Here is a 24,404-nt window from a genome sequence, read left to right as displayed (position 1 = left end):
CTTATTACTGAAGCCAGAGGATATAGAGAGAAATAAATAGAGAGAGAGAGAGAGAGTGAGAAGATCGACACAGTACTGGGGACCAGAAGATGGGCTGGTCCCCCCCCGTAATAGTATCTTTATTACTGAGGAGAAGTCTATACAAGCACTTGAACCGAACGTATTACCACGTTCGTTCTAGAATAAGACTTGATGGTTCCGGGAAGCCTCAGCTTCCGATTCCTAGGGCAAAACCCTATTCCAAGGAACTTCCGTTCCTGATTCCAATTCCTCGAGAATCAAGGTTCTCGCCTCTGGATCTCACCTTCCAGACTCAGGGCATGGCATCCCTGCAACTCTTTTCCAACTCTCTTTCCAGAGTCCTCTTCCCACAGAAGAACTCTGCTTTCCCGGACACGAAGTCCTTACTTGGGAATCCCAACTTCCGGATCACAACTTGAGAGACTACCTCTCCGATCCGTGGATCTACTTCCCAAACTCGGGTACGAAACCCTTGGGCTGATCTGGCTCTAGTTCCTCAAAGCGCTTTTCTCCAACACAGGCTCATGCCTTCCTCTGCTCCTACTCCCTCACGAAGAGGAAGTACACCTGCAATCAAATACTCAAAGATCAGAACATGAAAATCGTTACCTTCGAAGTCTCGACGCTCGAAACGCAACTCGATTCTCGAAAAGCAATTCCTCGGAAGAGATCTCTCCATAGAAAATCCTCTCTTCCAATCCTACACACAAAAGAGGTGTGTTCTCGGGTTCCTTCTCGTAAATCAGCCCCGTCTACGACGTTTATGGGCTGAAAACAGAGAAAAACAGCAACTTGTCGCGATGGAAACACGCTTCGTAGGCACTTCTTCGCGAGGGAACTCGCGCACTGGGTCTTGGCGACATCTGGTACACTTGGGGCAGCCATGGGCATCACCGGCAACGTCTTCTTTACGGCTGAAATCTGCAGCAGCATCTCCTCCTTGCAAAGATTGGTCCTCCTCTCTGAGTGAGGGCATGTGATGCTTTTATAGCTCCTAGCCACAGGCACGAATAGCTGCTCGCATAGAGATCGCGGCCGGTTTTTTTCTTCTTCTTTTTTCTGTTCTGCCAGAAAAAGAGAGAGAGAAAACGCTGGCTGATATGTTGCCTTATTTATCAGATGGTTGCCCACTTATTAAGTGGAAAGCCGGCGTATTTTAAAAATAGTCTGAACCTGCCCAAAAACTCAATAAAACCTTATAAGTTAAAAACAATGCTTTCACAGCACTTCCCAGGCATCCCTGGATGCAATCACACGCACAATTGCAATGCAAACATAAACTTCCTCGCGGGAAAGCATCTGCTTTCCCGAAAAGCAATCCCGCTTTCTCAGAAAGCATCTGTTTTTCCTCGAAGTTTCCTCTGAACCCATCTTCATTCAAGTGCTTGCTTTACCTTGTGCACAATTCTAACACAGTTCGGAATTTCCTCCCGACTATGGATATTCCCTTTCAGATGCACCCGTCACCGACCTTGTGACGCATCAGGAATACCCATCACCTAGTCCTTTCCTATCGAACTTACGGTACAATCTCCTTCACGATGCTCTATGTCACCCATCCTATGACGCATCAGAGATGTTCGTTCCCGGATGGTCGGATACTTCTTTCCGATGCTCCCTGTCACCCATCCGATGTGACGCATCAGAAGTACCCGTTCCTGGTGGCCTTACAGATATTCCCGTTCTCAGTGCTTCCGTCATTACTTTGAACGACGCACTAGGAATACTCTGTAGTCGGATGTCTCCAGTGAGAAAAACCCTCTCACTTAAAATTCCAATAATTCATTTAGAATTATTTTTCCTGTTGTTCCAAGCGAGAAAACCCTCTCACTTATAAATCCAATAATTCATTTAGAATTATTTTCTTGTCAAATAAAGTCAGTTTAGCAACAGCAGTCAAGTGATCCCTATGCTCCTCTTCAGACTTCGAGTAGACAATCATGTCATCAAAGAAGGTACCCACGAAGTTTCTATGTGGTCTAAAAATTATGTCCATCATTCTATTAAATGTGGCAGGAGCATTTGTGAGACCAAATGGCATGACAAGAAACTCATACAGACCAAATGTTGTCCTGAACGCAGTCTTATAGACATCTTCTGGCCTAATGCGTATCTGATGGTAGCCACTCTTTACGTCTATCCTTGTAAACAATGACGCTCCCTCAAGCCGATCAAGAATGTCATCTATCCTCGGTATGGGGAACCTGTTCTTGATGGTATTCTTATTCAAGGCGCGATAGTCAATGCACATGCGCCATGAACCATCCTTCTTCTGCACTAAGAGTACAGGCGAAGAAAAAGGGGATGAACTGGGCTGAATCAGCCCCTTCTCTAAAAGCTCGTTGACCTGACTCATAATCTCTTTCTGCTGGGCTGCACTAACCATGTATGGTGGTCTATTCGGTGGACAGAACCTGGCACAAGATCTATGGTATGATCCTCAGGTCTCTCAGGAGGTAACTCCCCTGGCAACGAGTCCGAAAAACAATCACTGAAACCACTCAAAAAAGTCGACCTGTCTTTATCTAAGGTAGACAAATTAGATACAACTTGAGGTACTTCTTTTGCAAAGATCAAGTACGCAGAAAGATGATTCTTTATTATAGATGAAATAGCAGAAGCAGAAACAACTGGAACAGACTCGCCTTTAAGCTTTACATCAAGGACATGAGTCTTTCCTCTATGTACAAGGGTAATCTTTTTGTTGTAAGTATCCACCATAGCATGCAACCTGTAACACCATGGGATACCCAGTAACACATCACAGCCCTCAAGTGGCATAATATGAAATTCTTCCACATCCACATAGCTCTGAATGTGCAGACAAAGCTTTCCCAAAATGTAGTAACCGGCTCTGAATGACCTGGGCATGCCAAACCTGCTTCCCCTGTCATACCCATCTCCTCTGCACGAATGCCCAACTTTGATCCCAATTCTGGTGATATGAAATTTGCACGCGCTCCTGGATCAAAGAAAACCAGCACTGTCTGGTCTCTAACTTTGCCCCAAGCTCTACACAGCTCCGTGGCATCTGTGTTTGGCTGGTCTCCAACCAAATCTGGAACAAGTCCTGCACTTGGCTTTGGCTTCTTCCCTTTCTGGTCTGACTTGTCATCCTTATCCTGTGACTTCTTCTGTGGGCATTCATTTGCAAAATGTCCTGTAACAAACTTGGACACTCCAAGTCAAGAATCAACCGCGACATCACCAAATAACCACTTCAAAAAAATTCACAGATCACAATAGATTTGCACTGGTCCGGCGGACTTCCGTGCCTAGAGATATTGGCCCCAAAGACTGGCGCCCCTTTCGGTATTTCTTTTTATATTAATCAATCATCAAAGTACAAGAGAGCGGTTAGGGTTTCACTCTCAGACTCTGCGTTAAGATGCTCTGAGAAGTGAGGCCCTCACCACTAATTTAAAGGTTACAAGGGATGCCCAAAAGCAGAGCCCCAAAAGCTTTTAAAATCAAAAGCATCAGTTCTCTCTCTCTTAGAGAGTCTTTTCTTTTTTTTATATAAAAAAAAGCAAAAGCAAAATTCGCGTCGCTCATCATTTTCCACCAAAAAAAAAAACAAAAAAAATTAATAATCCGCCTCCGCGATTTCCGGAATTTAGGGTTTTTGGCAAAAATTAGGGTTTGCAGGAAATTTAGGGTTTCTGCTGTCCGCCACGTCATCACTTTGTGACATACCCCCCTCTTGAAAGCATTGTAATCGACCGCAATTACGCCTGCAAAACCGACAAAAGCCATAAACCATCTTAGCAGACACTGACTGTTAGTACCTACGTACTAGGAACGCACATCTAGCACATGTACAAAATCGACAGTCACATCACACGACATCACAGGACATCACCAGACATCACAGGACATCACATGACATTCAACATTCATTCGGATCTTAGACCATGATTTATCGGCAATGTAGGTAGCAATCACATCTAGGTCCAATCGGGACCTCAACGATGTCCGATTGACTTACCCCTATTGCAACCATGTCTATACGAGATAAATCAGACCAAAATGCTGCAATCATTTCGGCTATCAGTTCCTACACTCACAAGAAGTCAAGAACAAATCAGTATCATAATCAGGAATTCCATTTCATAAAGTCATCCAGCAGAATACTGTCAGCTCTCAGTATCCCTGAAGCTCAAAGAGACATCAGTGACTTTAGTATCAAAATCGAGGCATCTGTTGACAAGGGAGCGGAGTGACACCCCTCTTGTGCATCCCACTGCACCAGATCTCCGGCCAAGATGAATTCTGGGTTCCGTTTGGAGTAGACTATGCTAAACCAAAACATCGAGGTAAAGTTTCACAATCCGAGGAGTATCTGCTAGGTCCTCCTCCCTCCATCCACTTCCCATCAAATGCAGGAAAGTTCTTGAACTTAACCAAGAACCGCCTTCGGACTTTACCTTTCTTCGTATCATTATGTGCCAAAATCTGTTCAGGACAAGGATCTCCTCGTTTTCTTCCACTTTGGGTTGCTCATCAGGCTCCCCATCATCAGGCACATCACCCTTAACAGGGTTCAAGAGACTCACACGCAATGCATTGTGAATCCTCCAAGTATCTGGCAGTTTCAATCGGAAGGAGACATCATTTATCTTGTCAGTAATCTGGAAAGGTCTATAGTATCACATACTAAGCTTTGAAAAAAGCCTCTCCTTTCCCTGTTTCTTTCTTAGGCGTGCCTTCTCAAAAGTAAGAGCACCCAATCATCCTCCTTCAGTTTCCAGTCGCGACGATGGCGATCCGCTGCCTTTTTCTGTCGTTCTTGAGACTTCTGTAAAGTCTCGCGAACCTTGGCAAAAGCCGTATCCAAATCATGCGAATATTCATCCGCTTCAAATTTCTAATCTTTCGTGCTCAGGAAGGATGGAACCTTCGCAGCAGTTTCAACAATCTCACATGGCGTCTTCCCCGTCGAAGAGTGTATCGTGTTATTGTAGGCAAATTCCACCAAAGGTAAGTTCTTTTCCCATTGAGTCTTCTGATCCGAGATACAAGACTTCAATAAATCTAAAATCACTGAATTGGCAATCTCAAATTGCCCGTCAGTCTGCAAGTGGAACGATGACGAGAACTGCAACTGCGTGCCAATGTTCTCCCAAATTGCTTTCCAAAACAAACTCATAAATCTGGGGTCTCTGTCGGAGACAATCGTCTCAGGCGTGCCATGTAATCGGAAAATCATCGTGATCATTCTGTATTCTCGGGAGATCAAAAAAAATGAAATCCATTTCAATATTTTCCCAGGGGCGGGTGGGTATGGGTAAAGGCTATAACAATCCCTGTGCCTTATGCCTGTCAAACTTGACCTTCTGGCATACCAAGCAACTGCGCACAAACTCTTTCACATCCTTCTTCAATCTCCGCCAAAAGAAATCTCTCTCTACCCCTTTCATGGTGGTAGCAATGCCGCGGTGACCCGTAAAAGGTGGACAGTGGCAATCAGTCATAACCTTTTCCCTCAACGGCTGTGTAACTCACAACATAGTCTTTTTCATCAAGTAGCCTTCCCGAAGGGAGTATCCAGCTACTGTCTCCCCATCCCGTATCCGTGTGAAAATATCTGCAAAACCTATAACTGTGGCATACTGATCGACCATATCCTCGAAGCTCCTATGATGTATCGCGGAAATAGCCAGAACCAACGGTTTCCGAGACAAAGCATCTGCCACCACATTCTTCTGTCCCTGCACATGGACAATCTGGAAGTGGAACTGTGACAAGATGTTCACCCACCGCATCTGCTTTTCCGAAAGCTGCTTCTGTGACAAGAAGTAGCGCAAACTCTGATGGTCTGTAAAGACAGTAAAATCCGCTCCGAGTAGGTAATGCCGCCACTGAGTAAGAGCATGGATAACCGCCAAAAGCTCTTTCCCATAGATCTGTGCTGTCATCTCCGGCCTAGAGAATAAACGGCTCTCGTAAGCTATGACATGGCCTTCTTGCATCAAGACCGCACCCAGACTACGACCACAAGCATCACAAAATACTTCAAATGACTTCTGCAAGTCCGGCAAAGTCAAAATAGGTCCCGTAGTCAATTTCTCTTTCAACGTCTGAAAGGCAGTCACCTCTGGGAGTCCCCACGAAAAAGGTACTCCTTTCTGTGTCAAGGTATGCAAAGGGGAAGCAACCTCTGCAAACTTTCGTATGAACCGCCTGTAGTACGAACACAGTCCCAAGAAGCTTCTAACTTCATGGACATTCCTCAAATCGGGCCAATCACGGATAGTCTCTATCTTGGCTGGGTCCATTCGTACTCCTGCTGCTGACACAATGTGTCCCAAAAAGTGTATCTCTAGTAGGAAAAATTCACTTTTCTTTGCATTAATCACTAACGTGTGATCTCGTAATGCCTGAAAGACTTGAAGCAGATGATCTCTGTGTTCTACCTCATTCTTGGAGAAAACAATGATGTCGTCAAAGAAAGTGCCAACAAATAGCCTGTACTCTCGAAAAATCCTGTCCATCATCCGGTTAAATGTCGCACGAGCATTGGTTAAGCCAAAAGGCATCACCAAAAACTCAAATAACCCAAAAGTCGTCCGAAAGGCTGTCTTGTAGACATCTCTTGGTGCTATCCTGATCTGATGATATCCACTCTTCAAGTCAATCCTGCTAAAGCACGAGGATCCCTGTAACCTGTCGAGTATATCATAGATCCTAGGAATCGAAAATCTGTTCTTGATGGTGATTTCGTTGAGAGTGCTATAATCGATGCACATTCTCCAAGATCCGTCTTTCTTCAAAACCAACAACACTGGAGAGCAATACGGTGAAGTACTAGGCTGGACAAGACCCTTTTCCAAGAGTTCTTTCACTGAGTTCATAATCTTTTCATTCTGTACTCGGCTCACACGATGAGGTGGCCGATTCGGTGGCGTGCTTCCAGATATCAGATCAATGGTATGATCTTCAGGCCCTCTCAAAAGCAATCGGCATGAGCGTGGAGAAAAAAAAATCTTGGCGTTCTTTTCTTCAGGTCAAAACATATTCAACCTTTATCCATCGTTCAGTTCTCCCAAAAGAATGAGTAAGAAAACTGAAGTTCATCAAGTACAATCTCTAAGCCCTTCATTTATCAAAGTCGCTTTCTCGGCCCGGTAGTCAACCACAGCGTAGTTCTTGTGGTACCAAGGGATCCCGAGTAGAACGTCACTCACGTGCCCTGAACACCCCTGTCATTGCAAACAAGTTTGCCAATGCTCGGTGTAATGGCAACATCCCATCCGGGTGCCAGTCAAACTACCTCCGCCTGTGGCGTCAGTCTGTCGGGCGTAGTTCCAAATCGAGCCGCTAATTCCAAGTGAAAAGAAGTTGGCCTTGGCTCCTTCAAAAGAGCTTCCTGATCCTTCGCTTTGCCCCGAAAGCGGCAAAGTTTGTACTTTCATTCATTAGATTCGGTGCACGTCCCACACCATGTGGTACCAGTTCTGCTTTTCTATCTGCCTTTTCTGCCACATTCCTCAGCTGCTCTCGAACTCTTAGGCCTGTCGTCGTTTTTATCATGCTGTTCTTTCTGTGCCGTATCAGGGCACTTCGCGGAAATATGTCCATGTTCCCCGCATCCAAAGCACTTCCCCTCTCTGATGAAGCGAGCTCTCTCCTCAGGAGTAAGCTTGGGTCGTGCATTCTTTTTTTTCTCTGGGTTGCTCTTTTTCATTCTACTTTCATTCCCAGAAGTCTGTTCGGCTCGTTGTGTCATGGCCTCATCTGTGGGGTAGGTCAGACTGCCATAGTGAATGGCAAAGCCCCGCGTTGCATGACTCATCAACTCCTGAATAGAAGCCGACTTCTGTTCCAAGCAGTGATCTCGGATCTCTGTAGGTAGACCCAAGGTAAACCGCTCAATCTGTTCTCTGAACGAGATCTTCTTGAATGAAGAGGCGGGTAGAAAAGAGCTCCAGAATCTTTCACAATAAGAATTCACTGTATCGCTCTTGGTCATCCGGAGATGGTTCCAAGCAGCTCGTATATCTCGCTCAAACTCTTGAGTCAACCAAGAAGAAATAAAAAGCCTCTTGAATTTCAGCCATGTAACTGGCACAGTCTTGCTTAATAGAAACGTGGACCACCAAGTACGAGCATTCCCCTTAAAGTAAGAGGCAGCTCTCCGAATCTTGGAGTGCTCTAAATAGCGTCCTCCCGCGAAAGCGATGTCAAACTGCTGTATAAAAGACAAAGCCTTCGAAGCATCTGAGTATCCTGAAAAGTATCAAACTTGATCGAGTGGCCACCTTCCTTAAACTCTCGGACTTTCTTGCTTTCATCTTCGAGAAAGTCATACTGGTTGGCTTTGTAAAAACTCTTCTTGTTCGCATAAAACTTTCCGTCATCGGAATCTGAGCTGTCTGTAGACGAGTCCTCAGTAGAACTGTCAGTCTCTGGGCGAGATGTAGCCTTCTTTGCCTTTTTCTTGCCCGTTCCGAAGCTTTGTGTCTTGCTTCGGTTTTTGCTTTTTTCTGTCTTCTTCGCTCTAATCCGAGGAGCTAGAAGAACTATCAGAAGAAGAAGAAGAAGAAGAACTGGGTACTCCTTCAAATCGAACACGCTTCTTCCGTTTCTTTGCCTTGTCAAATGTCAACCGACGACCCAAATATCCCGGGAAGTCAGTGCCTTTCTTCTGCTTTTTGCCGTGCTTTTTGGCTTTCTTTTGCATGTCAAAAAGCTGAGCAATCCGTGCATCAACCACGTTCTCCAGTTCCTTCTCCGTATATTTCATGGAGGCAGAAGGTTTCTTGAGAGCAGGTTTCGGGAGTGGTTGTGGTTCTCTGCCACTCCATCTGTACCTCTTTCAAAGAGGTCTGGTTCATATATTTTGCTCTCTCTCGTCGCTCCGCCTAAGTAGGCCAAGGCGGGCCATAATCTGCCTGAATCTTCGTTGTGATCCCAGCCCGCATCTCCAGATGCAGAGGGAGTCGACTGATCATTGCCTGAAGCCATAGGTGCCGCGGAAAAAAAAATTCGGGGATCGCATTTCCCGTAGAAGAGAAATCGGCCGTGCTCTGATACCACTGTAACAAACTTGGACACTCCAAGTCAAGAATCAACCGCGACAGCATCAAATAACCACTTCAAAACAATTCACAGATCACAATAGATTTACACTGGTCCGGCGGAGTTCCGTGCCTAGAGATATTGGCCCCAAAGACTGGCGCCCCTTTCGGTATTTCTTTTTATATTAATCAATCATCAAAGTACAAGAGAGCGGTTAGGGTTTCACTCTCAGACTCTGCGTCCAGATGCTCTGAGAAGTGAGGCCCTCACCACTAATTTAAAGGTTACAAGGGATGCCCAAAAGCAGAGCCCCAAAAGCTTTTAAAATCAAAAGCATCAGTTCTCTCTCTCTCTTAGAGAGTCTTTTCTTTTTTTGTTATAAAAAAAAGCAAAAGCAAAATTCGCGTCGCTCATCATTTTCCAAAAAAATAATAATAATAATAATAATCCGCCTCCGCGATTTCCGAAATTTAGGGTTTTTGGCAAAAATTAGGGTTTGCAGAAATTTTAGGGTTTTTGGCAAAAATTAGGGTTTCTGTTGTCCGCCACGTCATCACTTTGTGACATGTCCTTCTTGCGCACAAATATAGCATTTCTTGGCCTCCCTAAGAGCTTTCCTTTCTTCAAAAGTTTTGCCAGAAAAATGTCTTTTTTGTCCTTGTCCTCGTCCTGAAGAAGACTTAGACTGCTTCTTGGACATATCACCTTCTTCAGTGGAGGGCTTCTTTGTGGGAGGCTCAGAAGGCTTTGCTGCAACATTGCCCTTGGCTGAAAACTGTTTGCCCTTGGACCCTTTCTTGTGGCTATTAAATCCATCGGAATCTCCCTTCGACAGATTGCTGGCCACTCTTGCATTCTCTATCAATTGAAACATATTCATGACAGTAGTCTTTGTGCAATAGTCCCTGATTTTCTTGAGCAATCCGCAACAGTACTTCTCAATTTGTTCTGACAATGGCACAAACCTGTAAGAGGTGACTAGCAACAGTGCGGCCCAATACTGTTTATTGTACTCTTCCAGATTCTCACACTGTTTAGCATTCAACTCGTGCCATTCTGTCATCACATCCACTTCAAAAGTGTTTGTCAGCCATGCAGGCGCAAAAAGCTGTTTGAATTGGACACACTTTGTTGAGACTTGACCCTGATTCAACAATGTGGTCCACCATTGAAGCGTATTCCCTTTCAAGAAAGTGGCAGCCTTGCGTATCTTTGAAGATTCCGTGAAGTTTCCTCCATCATAAGCTGCATCGAACTGTTGTATGAAGGTCAAAGCCTTCAACTGGTCCTCAGTTCCTCTGAAAGTTTCAAACTTCACTCCCTGCCCACCTTCCTTGTAATCCTTAGGCTGACTCAAAGGAGCCACATTATCATAAACAGGAGCCTGTAACACTGGTGCTCCATGATTGTTCATTCCAGCACTCGTATCAACTGTTTTTCCTGTCGTATCTGCATTTTGTACGTATGGCTGCGAAAAACCAGCCATACCAAATTGTATTCCAGGCACTCGAAATTGGCCATAGGCACCCTGAAAACCTGGTTGGACACCCATGTTCGCGTACATAGGGTTACACATGCCTGTTTGGATTGTCCCGAACACATTCCCTGGCATATAACCTGTGGAAGGTCCAGCCATAGCTTGAAACACTGAACCACCTCCAAAATAACCAGGATAAGTAATAGGTAATGGAAGGGTCTAACGCATAGCGTGTTCATTACTCCCTTGACCATTCACAAACGGTTCCTGTCCAGCTAAAGCAAGTTGCTTTCGATCATTGGACACCGCTAGTTGCTCAACCACATGGGCTTTCCCTCGAGCATCGTGAGTTCTCTGCGCATTGGAAATCTCCTTTTCCTGCAACGGCTCAGTCATGCCCTGTGTAGGAGGTTGAAAACCCTGTGTCGGAGCCTGTAAGAACTCCCGCATCCTTGGGTTGTTAGCCAACTGTTGAAACATGTCCATGCAGCAACGCAGTTGAGTTCTAAACAACCTGTCCTCTTCTTGAAGAGTTGAAGGAATTTCCTCTGTGTCATGTGAGGAAGATCCCTCTTCAGGTACTTGGTCTCCCTTCTCTGCCATATCGACAAGCTCTATGTTGCTTTCACCCACAACAACCCACGCTGCACTTTTTGAAGAAAAAGTGACTATCCCGTCGATGGAACCATATAACCGGCCTATACAACGTAGAGGGCGGTACTATTTGAATTACCTGTTAACTTTACACAGAGCACTGAGAAGGGAAGAGAACACAGTTGCGTCCAACGACTAGAATGTCACTGCGCACACGAGACCGACACCATGTAGGCCCCAAAGACTAGCGCCCCTTTCGGTATTTCTTTATTCAAATTAAGGTAGACGATCCGCTCACTTACCACAAGCTTTCACATAGCTGTCCAAACCCGACGAGGGCTGAAAACGCAGGTTTTCGACCGGATTTCGGCAACATAACGACGCAAAAACCTTTGTAGGTCAAAAGCACCTGTCTAGGACGGATTCCCTCGCTATCTGGAAGCTTTCTGGTGAGCTGTCACAGAAATTCAGCGGGCTATAATTCTCTGTTTTTCACTGCCGGGTGCCCAAAAGCCTGTACACGCATCCCAAGGCTCTCACGAGGCTCCCCCTGGGTTCCCTTGCAGTTTAGGTGCGAAACCCTAAACCTGCATCAAAACACAACAGGCTGTAATTCGCTGTTTCGGATCGTTTTTAGCGGAGCGAACACGCCTACGCGTGTCCCAAGGGCTCCCGCACACAATGGGACAGTTCCCCTGTGAATTGGACGAGTTTTCACTCAAGAAAACTCTCCGAACTCGCAATCTTTCGCGATGGAACTGTGCGTACCTATAAGAGATTAGCAATTAGCTAATCCGGTTCCTGTTCAGAAGGCTCTTGCCTTGGCAAACGCGCATAAACCCCCAGAATTGTACATGTTCATCTGAGTAGCCCAACTAGTGGGGCATTACCAAATGTGCCAAAGGGGAGAGAGAGATGCACGAGAGCAAATCATCGCGCTACATGAGACAGAGGAGAAGGCAAGCTTTCCATTGAAGCTGTAGACCTGCACACACTACTCATATACACACTGTAGGTCACTTATTGAGCAAAAAACAGCCCCGAGCCTCAAATGGACGCCTCCTCTTGCTGAGGTGTCCTGCAGGCTGCTCTCCTCCTACCAAGTGTCCAGTTTGCCCCTTTGAGTTAATTCCCTAGTTCCCACTAACTTATAAAGTTGTAAGTGACTTTCCGAGTGGCCCAGACTTCATTTGGCGAACACAAGCTTCCATATTCATCAGAGTTCAGTGCTAATCGGCCCGACCAGTCCCAGACTGACCGACTTAGACTCCCAATGTGAGAAACCTATTCGGCCAGAGCCGTTTCACACTGGCCATGCAATGTCCACTTGCACCTTTTCAAAGGTTCCGGGGAAAACAAGTAGAAATAAAAATAACTAAAAATATCTAGTACTTATTTACGAAAGGCAACAGGAAAAATACACCTCCTGGTGACACCCACATCTAGAGTCCTTGGAGATCACTTTTGATTAGCATAAGTAGTGACTCGATCACAAGCCGTTCTTATATTGTCCTTAGCCAATTCGAGCATTTCTTGCATGTCATACAGGAAATCACGAGCTTGGCGTTCCTTGACTTTCTTTAAGCCAATAGCAATTGGGGATTTAGGCTCAAATCCATACATCAGCATGAACGGGCTAAATCCAGTAGCAGAATGCTTGCTACTATTATAGGCAAACTCTAACTGTGGGAGATACCTTTTCCAATCAGATTGCTTGTGAGAGACATAGGCTCTCAACATGTCCTCTAACGTCTGATTCATCCTCTCAGTTTGTCCGTCGGACTCGGGATGGTCAGAAGACGACATACTCAACTTCGTCTGAAGATGAGCAAACACATCTCGCCAAAATCGACCAGTGAACTTAGTATCTCGATCACTGACTATATCTTATGGAAAACCCTACAGCTTATAAAACTGATCGACAAATAAAACCACCAACTCGTGGCTTTTTACTGTTGACTTCGTTGGTATAAACTTCGCCATTTTTGTTAGTCTATCGACCACAACCCAAATAGCGTCATTGCCCCGACTAGTATTAGGCAAACCAACGATGAAATCCATGGAAATACTCTGCCACTTGGCATCTAGGATTTCCAATGGGTGTAGCAGGCCAGCTTTCCTAAGGCGCTTTGCCTTATTGACCTGACACTGAGCGCATCTCTTCACATAGCTCTCTATGTAAGAGCGCATTCTTGGCCAATAGGAATATCGCTTGACCAAAGCCAAAGTTCTTTGGATGCCTGGGTGCCCAGCGCTAGGAACATCGTGGCATTCGCACAAAATCCTTTGTCGAATCTCATCGATTTCCGGCACGCGGACTTTAACATTTCTGAACAATAGTCAACCTCTAATGGAATATTGTCGTTGTCTCGTCTCTCCAGCACGACTCACTTGGGTCTCCGGATCACCAAGCCTGTATGCGATTCATGCCTCGCTTCGACCTCGTTCCATATCTTGCCAAAATGGCCATCGGAACCACATAGCCCTCGGAGAGAGAGAGAGAGAGAGAGAGAGAAATCCGTCGAGATTTCAGCCATAGACAAGGCATTAACCTCAGAAATCCTGTTGAGCGCATCGGCAACTCGATTGCTGGATCCTTTTCTATAACGGATCTCAAAGTCAAACTCTTGCATAAGCTCAACCCATCTAGCTTTCCGGCCTCTGAGATAACCCTGATCACGAATATAGCGCAAGGAATGATGATATGTCCATGCAACAAACGTAGAGCCATACAAGTAGTGCTTCCATTTTCTCAAGGCGTGGACTACAGCGTAAAGCTCCTTTCTCGTACGTTGGATAACGCATCTCAACGTCAGAAAGCTTCTTACTTTCAAACGCAACAGGACATCCATCCTGGTATAAAGCCGCACCAATAGCATAATCGCTAGCATCCGTTTCAACCACAAACGGTTTGCTAGGATCCACAATGTGCAATATTGGCGCAGTAGTCACCAAGTGCTTTAGTGTCAGAAAGCTCTCGTCGAAACGCTCATTCCAAACAACAGGGGGATTACCTTTACGACGAGGACCCGAAGTCTTCGACCCTTTCACACTCCTTTTAAAAGTTGCGTAAGCGGAGCAGCAACTTTAGAGTAATCCTTGATAAACTTGCGAAAGAATCCAGTAAACCCTAAAAAGGACTTTACTTGGCGTACATTCTTCAGAATGGGTCAATTTTGCACTTTATCTAACTTTTCAGGGTCGACGGGAATTCCATCGCGAGTAATGATGTGACCCAAATACAGAAGCTCTTTCTTAAAGACTTCACACTTCGAAGCCTTAGCGTAAAGCTTCTCAGTTCTCAGTACTTCGAGAAGAGTGCGTGCTCAGACAAACTTCGGCTATAGATCAAGATATCATCAAGAAATACAACAACGAAGTTGCCTAAAAATGGTCTCAGCAGATCATTCATCATCTACTGGAACGTAGCTGGAGCATTGGTCAAACCAAAAGGCAAGACCAAAAACTCGTAGTGACCATAACACGTATGGAAGCTTGTCTTAGGAATATCTTCCAGTTTGATCTGTATCTGATGATAGCCTGATCGCAGGTCTATTTTCGTAAAATACAACGCTCCATGGAGCCAATCTATCAGATCTTCCATACGCGGGAGCGGATACTTGATCTTGACAGTGAGTTTATTCAACCCCTTGTAATCCACGCAGAAGCGCACAGTGTTATCCTGCTTTCGAGAAAATAGCACTGGCGCTCCCCACGGGGATTTGCTAGGCCGAACAAAACCCCTGTCGAGATAATCCTTCAGCTGTCGCTGAATCTCGTCCTCCTCGGTTTTACTAAACCGATGGGGTTGCTTTGAGAAGGGCTGACTACCAGCCACCAACTCAATGCCATGATCTACTCCTCTTGAAGGCGGCAAGCCGGGAGGTAGATCATCGGGGAAAAACATCTGCGAAATCAGTCAAGATTCCTCGGATAAGGTTGGATTCGTCGGGATCCCCAAGTTCAACAGAAGAACATGAAACATTTTTACGAAATTCAGTTGACAGAAGTACCAAGGACTAATGAATCAAACCAAGCAGATGATACACATTGATAAAAGTCAACATCAGAAGACTTTATTTTTTTATACATTTCCAAAGCAGTAACAACTGGTATTATAAAACCATTATTTACAGACTTCTGATTACAAAGCGACACAAATACATGAGGCATGTTCTCCTTAACAAAAACAAGAGAGTGATGTACATAGTCTATATACAATGAGTCTTGTTTATCATAAAACCATGGAATTCCTAAAATAACATCTGCTCTGTCCAGGTGCATGATGTGGAAATCCAGGTTCTCTTTGTAATCGGCTAGCTCGAGCAACAAGTCTGGAACCATCCGATTCCATACATCCGTATCCACGCCACGAGCCATCTTCACGCTATACTCATGGTCACTGTCCCGCGTCCGCAGGCTCAGTTTCTGCACCAATTTTGCATCCACAAAATTGTGTGAGCTTCCATTATCAAGGAGTACGGTCACATCGTGACCATTGATCTTCCCGGGAAAACGGAGAAGATCGTGCTTATGAAACACTTTGGTGCTAAAAGTACAATTAGTGCAGGAACTGTGCACTAAATGATGGATTTCAACTTGAACAACGTCAGAGTTACCTGAGATCTCGTGGATTTGAACCGAAGGACGGCCTTGCGGTTTCTGCGTCTTCTTCTTCTTGGGGCAATCCTTGATTTGGTGACCCGTCTGGCCACATCCGAAGCAAGCCCCCTTCTTCACTGCATCAACAACTGAAGCCTTTCTAGCTTTCTTCTTCTCTTGAGAAGATCTCGGCAATGATTTGGACTTATGCCAGAATCGGGATCACTTCCTCACCGGATTGATGGTCTGCAGTTCTTTTCTTCTTATAATTCGCTCCATTTATCAAATGGAACGTCCTGGCCTTTGCCACTGCATCCTCGACATCAATCGGGGCTTTATCCTTAATTAAGGCCCAACGGTAATCTTCATGTAATCCCAACAGATACATGTGCACAGCGTGCGTAGAATCCACCTTGCAGAAGGTGAGCGCCTCTTTGAAAGCTGTCGTATATTTATCAAAAGAAAGAGTTTTCATCGAAAGACTGCAGTTTGGCATAAGCTTTCAAAGGGTCCATTTTGGCGAAATCCCTTTTGAATTTCACACAAAAGTCAGCCCACGTCGTAGGCTTCTCTGTCATGTCACGCCACCAAGTAAGCGCCTTACTGCGCAGATAAAGAGGAATCATTTGAATCCTCCGTTCATCATGCTCCCCATGGAGATCAAAGTATTTGGTCCACTGGTGCAGCCAGTTATATACGGCCAATTCCGTACACTCCTTCTCTTCACCTGAGAAATTTGTAGTTTTGTACGGAATTGTGGCAGTCGGACCACCCTATGAACGCCCAAAAGCAGCAATCTGCATCCGCAATTGCTGGAGATGGATTTCCCCCTCGGAAATACGCGCAGTCGTCGACTGAGCCATATTTTCGAGAGTAAAAAGTCGGGAACTGAGCCCCTGTACGACCCCTTCGAGAGAGGCCAAGCGAAGGTTCGTTTGAACATTCGCGTTTTCCAGAGCGGCAACATGCTGGTCGAAACTCTGGAAAGTGCTTGTAATTCATGTATAGAGAGCATGCATGAATGGAATTTGGATGTTACCTGTCGTGTCGTCACGCTGCACATCGGAGCTGGAGGAATCCATGGCGAAGTGCGTGAAAAACTGAAAAATTCACGCGAAACCGAGCCTTTTCTGCACTTTTCGATCACGAAAAGTTGAAATTTGAAGAGCTCTACGCGTCAGCATGAGCGTCTGAACGCGAGCAAGCGATGGCGGGAGCACGAGAGCGCGAGCAGGTGTGAGAGGAAGCGCGAGAGAGAAGCAGGAGACTAAAGAAATAAGGTCTCTGTAAGTTCCTACAACTCTGCAAGTGAGTTTTTTAATAATGTACAGGTTTCACACCCAACTTTAAAAAATTGAAGTGTCCTGGCCATTAAAATGGAGCACTTAAGTTAAAGTGCCTTTAAAAAAAAGCTCTTGAGTAAAAATAACCCACGCAGACTACCAACGCAAAAAAAAGAAATCGAAGGCAACGCTGCCACGTGGAGATCACGAAGAGAGACGAGAGGGCGTGTGGTTGCCCGTGGCCAGCACGCACAAATCAAAGACTACGCCATATGCCAGCGCTATTCAGCCGTCCACGCTGGAAAAGCCAGCACTGTCACGTTTCCCTGCAATCCACGTTGGAGAAAAAAATAACGCCAGTTCCTCTTCATCTTCTGCTGCAGACTCAAGGCCCGCCCACAGAGAGGGGTAGCTCTCTCTCTCTCTCTCTCTCTCTCTCTCTCTCTCTCTCTCTCTCTCTCTCTCTCTCTCTCTCTCTCTCTCTCTCTATGCTTCGCACAGAGGGACTTATAGAGAGAGGGATTTACACAGAGATGTTAAATGCGTTATATGCTGAATTTAGTCTAAATTCAGTAAATTAAGAAGCAATTCTCTGATTTTCATCGAAAATCAATAAAATTTATCAAAAACCTTTCAATTTCCAGCACTCCCATTTGCTAGACTGCTGAATTTTATAAAAAATCAGCGAGCAACCCATTAAATTTCACCTGCACACAAGCTTATGAGAAGAAAATAATCAGTTGAACAGTTAATTCATCAAAAATTGCATAAAACAGTGATTATCCGACACGAACCAAGCCCGTAGGTGTGCACGCAGTCTCTCGTGCAGCCAAGCCGGCTCTGATACCATGAAACGTACGAGGAGATAGGATCTCCCGGCTACACAGACCGCCTACAGATACGCGTCGGACGAACCACCCGACCATAGCCACCATTCGGCAGCTCCCCCATGCTGGGGCCAGCGTCCGAGGACGTAGGTGTGCACCTGTAAGACCGAGCGTCCCATACCACCCGGCCTCACCTCCTCAAGGTGACCTCGCGCACTCCTAGCCTAGCGGGCTAACCACTAGCACTCTGCCAGTGGGGGTCGATAACTGTAAATGAGGCCTTGGCCTCCCTTTTATAATAATGGCCAGCCACACTGGCCGGGTTCACACTACGCCCGCCCGGACACTGGACGCCCATCCCGATGGCATCTGGGCTAGATCCCCTCTCCTCTAAGCGGGACATAACAGTGAGGCCGGGTGGTATGGGACGCTCGGTCTTACAAGTGCACACCTACGTCCTCGGACGCTGGCCCCAGCATGGGGGAGCTGCCGGATGGTGGCTATGGTCGGGTGGTTCGTCCGACGCGTGTCTGTAGGCGGTCTGCGTAGCCGGGAGATCCTCGCTCCGCGTTCGTTTTATGGTATCTGAGCAGGCTTGGCTGCACGAAGGACTGTGTGCACACCTACGGACTGGTTCGAGTCAGATAATCACTGTTCTATGTAATCTTTGATGACATAATTGTTTAACCGATTATTTTCTTCTCATGGACATGTTTGCAAGTCTAAAGCAATATTATGCTGCTGATTTTTGACAAAAATCAGTAAATTGGAAGGTGAAACTATTAAAAATTGGGGGATTACTTATTGATTTTACTGGTTTTTTATGAAACTCAGTAAATTACTCATTAAGTGGCTGATTTTAGGTTAAAATTCAGCATGCAGTATCCTCTTTAAGTTTTCTCTGTAATCTCCTTTTCCTCTGTGCGAAGCATAGAGAGAGAGAGAGAGAGAGAGAGACCTCTTCGCGTGCGAGCAATCTCCTCAAAGTTGTTAACATTGAGGCTGCAGACTGTCCAACGGGGGCTCCACGTTGGCGTTTGTGAGTGCGCTGGGCACACGCACCCACGTTGGGTGCACGAGCGGGATTTTTTTGTCCACGCGGCATCCGCAAGCAGACCAACGCTCGATTTTTTTTCTCAACATGCGTAACGAGTTGAAGCTTTTTTTTACGCTCACTTAAATTTGGTTTGGTTAAATCAAGTGATCACTTTAATTATTTTAAAGTGGCCAAGACATTTTGGGTTTTTTTTTAAGTATGGTATGAAACCTGTGCTTTATTAAAAACTCACTTACAGAGTTACAGAGAACTTATTTTTTCTCTCCTGCTCCTCTCTCCAGTCTGCTCTCTCCCATCTGCTCACGCTCCCGCCATCACCTGCTCGCCTTCAGACGCTCACGCCGACGCGTGGAGCTCCTCGAACTTCAACTTTTTGCGAATGGAAAGTGCAGAAAAGGCCAAGTTTCGCGTGAAATTTCCAGCTTTTCACGCACTTTGCAATGGATTCCTCCAGCTCAAATGTGCAGCGTGATGACGCGCCAGGTAATATCCAGATTCCATTCACGCATGCTCTCTACACATGGATTACAAGTACTTTCCAGAGTTTCGACCAGCGTGTTACCGCTCTGGAAAACGCGAACGTTCAGACGAACCTTCGCTTGGCCTCTCTCGAAGGGGTCGTGCAAGGGCTCAGTTCCCGACTCTCTACTCTCGAAAATATGGCTCAATCGACGACTGCGCATATTTCCGAGGGCGAAACCCATCTCCAACAATTGTGGATGCAGATTGCTGCTTTTGGGCGTTCACAGGGTGGTCCGACGGCCACAACTCCGTACAAAACTACAAATTTCTCAGGGGAAGAGAAGGAGTGTGCGGAACTGGCCGTAAATAACTGGTTGCACCATTGGACCACATACTTTGATCTCCATGGGGAGCATGATGAACGAAGGATTCAGACGATTCCTCTCTATCTGCGCAATAAGGCGCTTACCTAGTGGCGCGACATGACAGAGAAGCCTACGACGTGGACTGACTTTTGTGTGAAATTCAAGAGGGATTTTGCCAAAATGGATCCTTTGAAAGCCTATGCCAAACTGCAGAGTCTTTCGATGAAAACCCTGCCTTTTGATAAGTATACGACAGCTTTCAAGGAGGCGCTCACCTTCTGCAAGGTGGATTCTACGTACGCTGTGCACATGTACCTGCTGGAATTGCATGAGGATTACCGTTGGGCCTTAATCAAGGACAAAGCCCGACCATCGAGGATGCAATGGCAAAGCCAGGACGTTCCATTTAATAAATGGAGCGAATTATGAGAAGAAAAGCACTGCAGACCATCAATCCGGTGAGTGTGCTTCGAGGAAGCGACCCCGATTCCAGCATAAGTCCAAATCACCGCCAAGATCTTCTCAGGAGAAGAAGAAAGCCAAAAATGCTTGAGTTGCTGATACAGTGAAGAAGGGGACTTGCTTCGGATGTGGCCAGACGGGTCACCAAATCAAGGATTGCCCCAAGAGAAATCACCAACAGAAAGTATCTGACAATTGGGCCACATTGCACTTTTGGATGCGGTTCCAATGAGGATAGATGGTCAGAAGACTAGTGGGAGCCCAATGGAAGCATCTCCTAAAAATTAGGAAACTGCTATTTTGGGCCATGAAATGTGTTCATGTCATTACCTTCGAAATGACAAGAGGAACATTTTATTACGCTGCTACAAAGTCAACTGATGCACCAGTTGAGAGATTTTTAAGCAGGAAGCCCAATGCGGAGAAATTGCATCTATGAGTACCAAGTTGCACTTTTTGGTCAATTTACCAAGTTTGAGAGGAGAGAATCCGTAACTGACTTTCTGGAGCAGTTTTGGAGGCTGTTAACTCTGATTTTCAGCCATTTCTCTCCATTTTTGAGCTTCCCATGACTTTACCTAGGACCAAGGAGCTCATTTTCAGCATTGGAAGGCATCAGATGCGTGTTTACAAGGCTGTTTTGCTGCGTTTTCAGCGATACGCAGGTTTTGGCAGCCATGGACATCTTCCCCTTTTTGCATCTATTTGTTCACAGATGCATTACACGTCAAGGGCAGCAGAGGGGGCGCTCGATTTATGCTGGGGGATGCTTCATTGAGAACCTGTCAAGTTAAGAGCTATGGAGTGCTTGCTTTCCTCTCTATGTACAGTGTGGTGCTAGGAGTGATGACCTGCACACTACACACTGCTCTCTCTCTCCCCTACGTGCAGTTATGTGATGCCCCACAAGAGGGCTCTTCATTTGACTGATGTACAACTGTGTGGGTTCATGCGTTTGTGCTGAGGCAAGAGCCTCCTTGAGCAGGAACAGGGGTAGCTAGCTGCTACTCCAAAGCAGGCACCGGTGAGGGTCATAACCTCACGTACAGGTGCAAATTCAGCGCTGTGTATGAGCTGTAAATTGACTGTTTTTCAGCCATACGGACGCCAAAACCTTTGGGAATAGTGCCCCACTGGCAAAGAACAATTCGGGGACTGTTTGGGGCTGAAAACAGGGAAAAAACCAGTAAATACAGCGAGCTGAATTTGCTGTTTTTGGGCAAGAATCAGAGGGTTTACGCCAATGCAAGTGAGATCCAGCAGGGGAATTGATTTCGCGCAAGTTTTGGGGCTGTTATGTTGCTGAAATTTGGCCAAATCAGGTAGTATCTAGTGTGATACAGGTAAAGGATTCCCAGGACCTTACTTTGTAATTTACCCTCCTAAAGAATAAAGAAATACCGAAAGGGGTACCAATTTTGGGGCCTACAGGTTGTCGGCGTTTGCTCGGGGCATTCTAGCTTCCGAGTCGTGTGTGTATTCAAGTGTTAATTCCCGTCGCAGGTTCTCTTTGCAAAAGTGATGTGTGTGTGTGTCTAAAGTAAAGAATTTCGGGTGAAAGCCAACGACTACTGCCCCACGAGCCGGTTTCACAAAACATGCCTCATGTATCTGTGTCGCTTTGTAATCAGAAGTCTGTAAATAATGGTATTGCAATACCAATTGTTACTGCTTTTTGGGTTTTCTCCGGCCTTATTTTTAGAAGTTGCCAGCTTTTTAAAAGGTTTTCTTTGGTTCTCTGCCATGCTTAATATTTAAGTGACACAGACCATACACAGTTAAAAATGACCAAATTATTGAAAATAAATGGAACCTGTACAACTCAATCAAAAAACTTTACTTAGGCCTGTGTCGCAGCAAAGATAGAAATAGAGATACGTGTGAGGTGGCACAGTCTAACCATGCCGCCCGAAGCAGGTCGCACATGAGAGTCCGCGGGCCCAGTCAGACGAAGCGGTGGAACAAGTGCGTGCGCAGGTCAATCTGCTCCAATCAAAATTCAAGAAAGATGGCATGGGCAGCTGTAGGCAAGGGTTACCCCTCGGACGTAAAGAAGGGGGTGACTGGCATGAGTTGGAATTCCAGCTCAGCTTGGCAACACCATGTCCACCGCGCAGTGTGACAGAAAAAGCTTGAAGCGCTGGTTTTTATTGGACCCGTTCGCGCTTTGCCTTGTCTGTCCGCTCTCATCTGACAAGGGCCTTATCATGACAGACACTTGTCCACACATCATTGGGGTGCAGTTTCATGCTGCATACATGCTCAAAACATAATTGGTAAAAAATGTTCCTTGTTTATGTTCTTATTCAACCGCACAATTTCTACTGAGGTCAATATTCTCCTTTTGCCCACTTCATGATGCTTTTGTCATCCATCCCATGAAGCATCAAAATATTCATAATGTAGTAATTTGCCTGTAGAAACAAGCTCACAAGGTTGCTGAACCACAATCCCTTAGGTTTCCCTAAGTTTTCCTATAGTTACATAGGCCATGAGGTATGTATAACATGTCCAAATGGCACATAGAGCCAATGTCCATGTGACATGTTGAGTGCCAATATAATATGTCCATATGGCACCCAGAGCCAATGTGCATTTTGACATGGTCAGTAACAGGATGTTTGTTTCTCAACAGCTACAATTCTTTCCTTTCACCTACATGGGAGAGAGAGTTTGCATACAAAACAGTTTCTCTTTATAAACGGAAAGATCTGTTGGCATCAAAGCTCATTATGATCACTTTAGTAGTGAGAGAAACAACAATAACCTGCCGTCTAAGGTGCTTGTGTACTACCATATTCCACAAAACATTTACTTTATTGTAAAAATCACAAGCCACGTGATCTCTATAAAAGCAAGAGGGCAAGAATACCATAGTGCTATGCTCATTGTCGACATTAACAACTAGCTTTTGTTTTCACTGCTCATTAAGTGTATTCAATTTAATGCCACAGAGCCGTAATCGCACGATATAACTCTAAAAATAGATTTTGCACTAGCCATTGGAATCCTCAATCAAATGCCATGCGAATTAAAAAGAAGGAACCTGTTGAAGGAGAGATTCAGCATCTTTGCGGCGAAAGCAAAAGAAACCCAATGACTTCTGGTTGCTACTATCAGAGACGAGCACAAACTCACTGGAGTTGTTGCATACAGCGTAGACAGGAATCCCCTCAAGCCTCTGTGAGATGTCATCACTGTTCAAGGCAAAATCAATGAGGTGCTTGCTATCCGTAGGAGGGTTGGACTGATAAGTGGACAAGCATGCGAGAGGGAGGTTTTGTCGATGGTGCGAAATAAGCCTTTTGACGGAAACGCCCGCATTGGTGGATGTGGCACGTTGCAGAAAAGAAGAGGGCCATTTTGAAATGTTTTCCAAAAATGGGTTTTGTTGAAAGTTCTGTGTTGCAGCAGCGATGCAATTCTCCACCTGGCTCTTCCATTGCTCCAGGAGATTTCCTTCTCGCCTTGTCGTGCAGCTTAGTCGACCGTGCATGACTTCTCTTTGCGACGGCGGAATCTGGAGAACCTTTAAACTATCGACGAGTGTTCGAAATCGGCTCGCTGTCACGCTATCTTGGCTTCACATGTACCTAACGTATGGCAAACTAACGTACCGTAAATAGGAGCCCCCCGCCGTTCACGAGCTTGTTAGAGGGCCTGTGGCTTCAACCACACTCCAAAAGCAAGCATGGCCACTTTCACAAGCTGCAGTGGGTAATCCAGTGAAAAGCAAATAAGATCATAGTTATTCGAGTCCTCGGTGCATGAACTTGAAACGGGACGGGAGGGAAAATGCGCAAGATGGGAGTATGGAGCCACAATTCTTTGTCTACTACCCTTAAATTTCTTAGAGAGCTCTCCATTTTCTATGGTTTATGGGGGAGTGCTCTTAACCAATAGGAAGTGATAGTTTAGAGCAAAAGTCTCTGCAAAAGCTATCATCAAGAACTCCAGCCACAAGCATTCATCCTCCATGTGCGCAAAGGCACAATCAATGAAGGGTTCGTTCCACCTCACTGAGACTTGTCGAACGCTCTCATGTTTGCACTACTCTACTCTCTCTCTCTCTCTCTCTCTCTCTCTCTCTCTCTCTCTCTCTCTCTCTCAATTTGTTCCTCCGAAGTTAGAGCGTGGTCACACAGTGCATAGTTTTCCTTTCAAAGGAATAGAGGCCAACTAAGCCTTTATTAATAAATGCTTGCATCCTTAGTGGTCACATGCGGTGATGTT

The 24,404-nt window shown here is 45.6% G+C and overlaps 1 protein-coding gene across 3 annotated transcripts in view; it reads right to left on the bottom strand.

The window, feature by feature from the left end:
• The window catches only part of LOC147429713 (protein TIC 22, chloroplastic-like), a 99,477-nt gene extending 75,674 nt beyond the window's left edge, over positions 1-23,803 (bottom strand). Inside the window, exon 1 of one of the 3 annotated variants that reach the window (XR_015185898.1) lies at positions 23,218-23,803. Coding sequence is in view for 2 of the 3 variants with exons in the window: in XM_086495960.1 (XP_086352086.1) it covers positions 23,218-23,667 (450 nt within the window). In the remaining variant the exon portion in view is untranslated. The remainder of the gene's footprint in view (positions 1-23,217) is intronic. The other 2 variants (XM_086495960.1, XM_086495959.1) reach the window with 2 other exon arrangements.
• Between the last annotated feature and the right edge of the window lie 601 nt (positions 23,804-24,404).

This window comes from Adiantum capillus-veneris, chromosome 22 (genome assembly GCF_014529385.1).
Source record: "Adiantum capillus-veneris isolate H3 chromosome 22, ASM1452938v2, whole genome shotgun sequence".
NCBI lineage: Eukaryota > Viridiplantae > Streptophyta > Polypodiopsida > Polypodiales > Pteridaceae > Adiantum > Adiantum capillus-veneris.
This window is presented reverse-complemented; position numbering and strand designations above follow the sequence as displayed.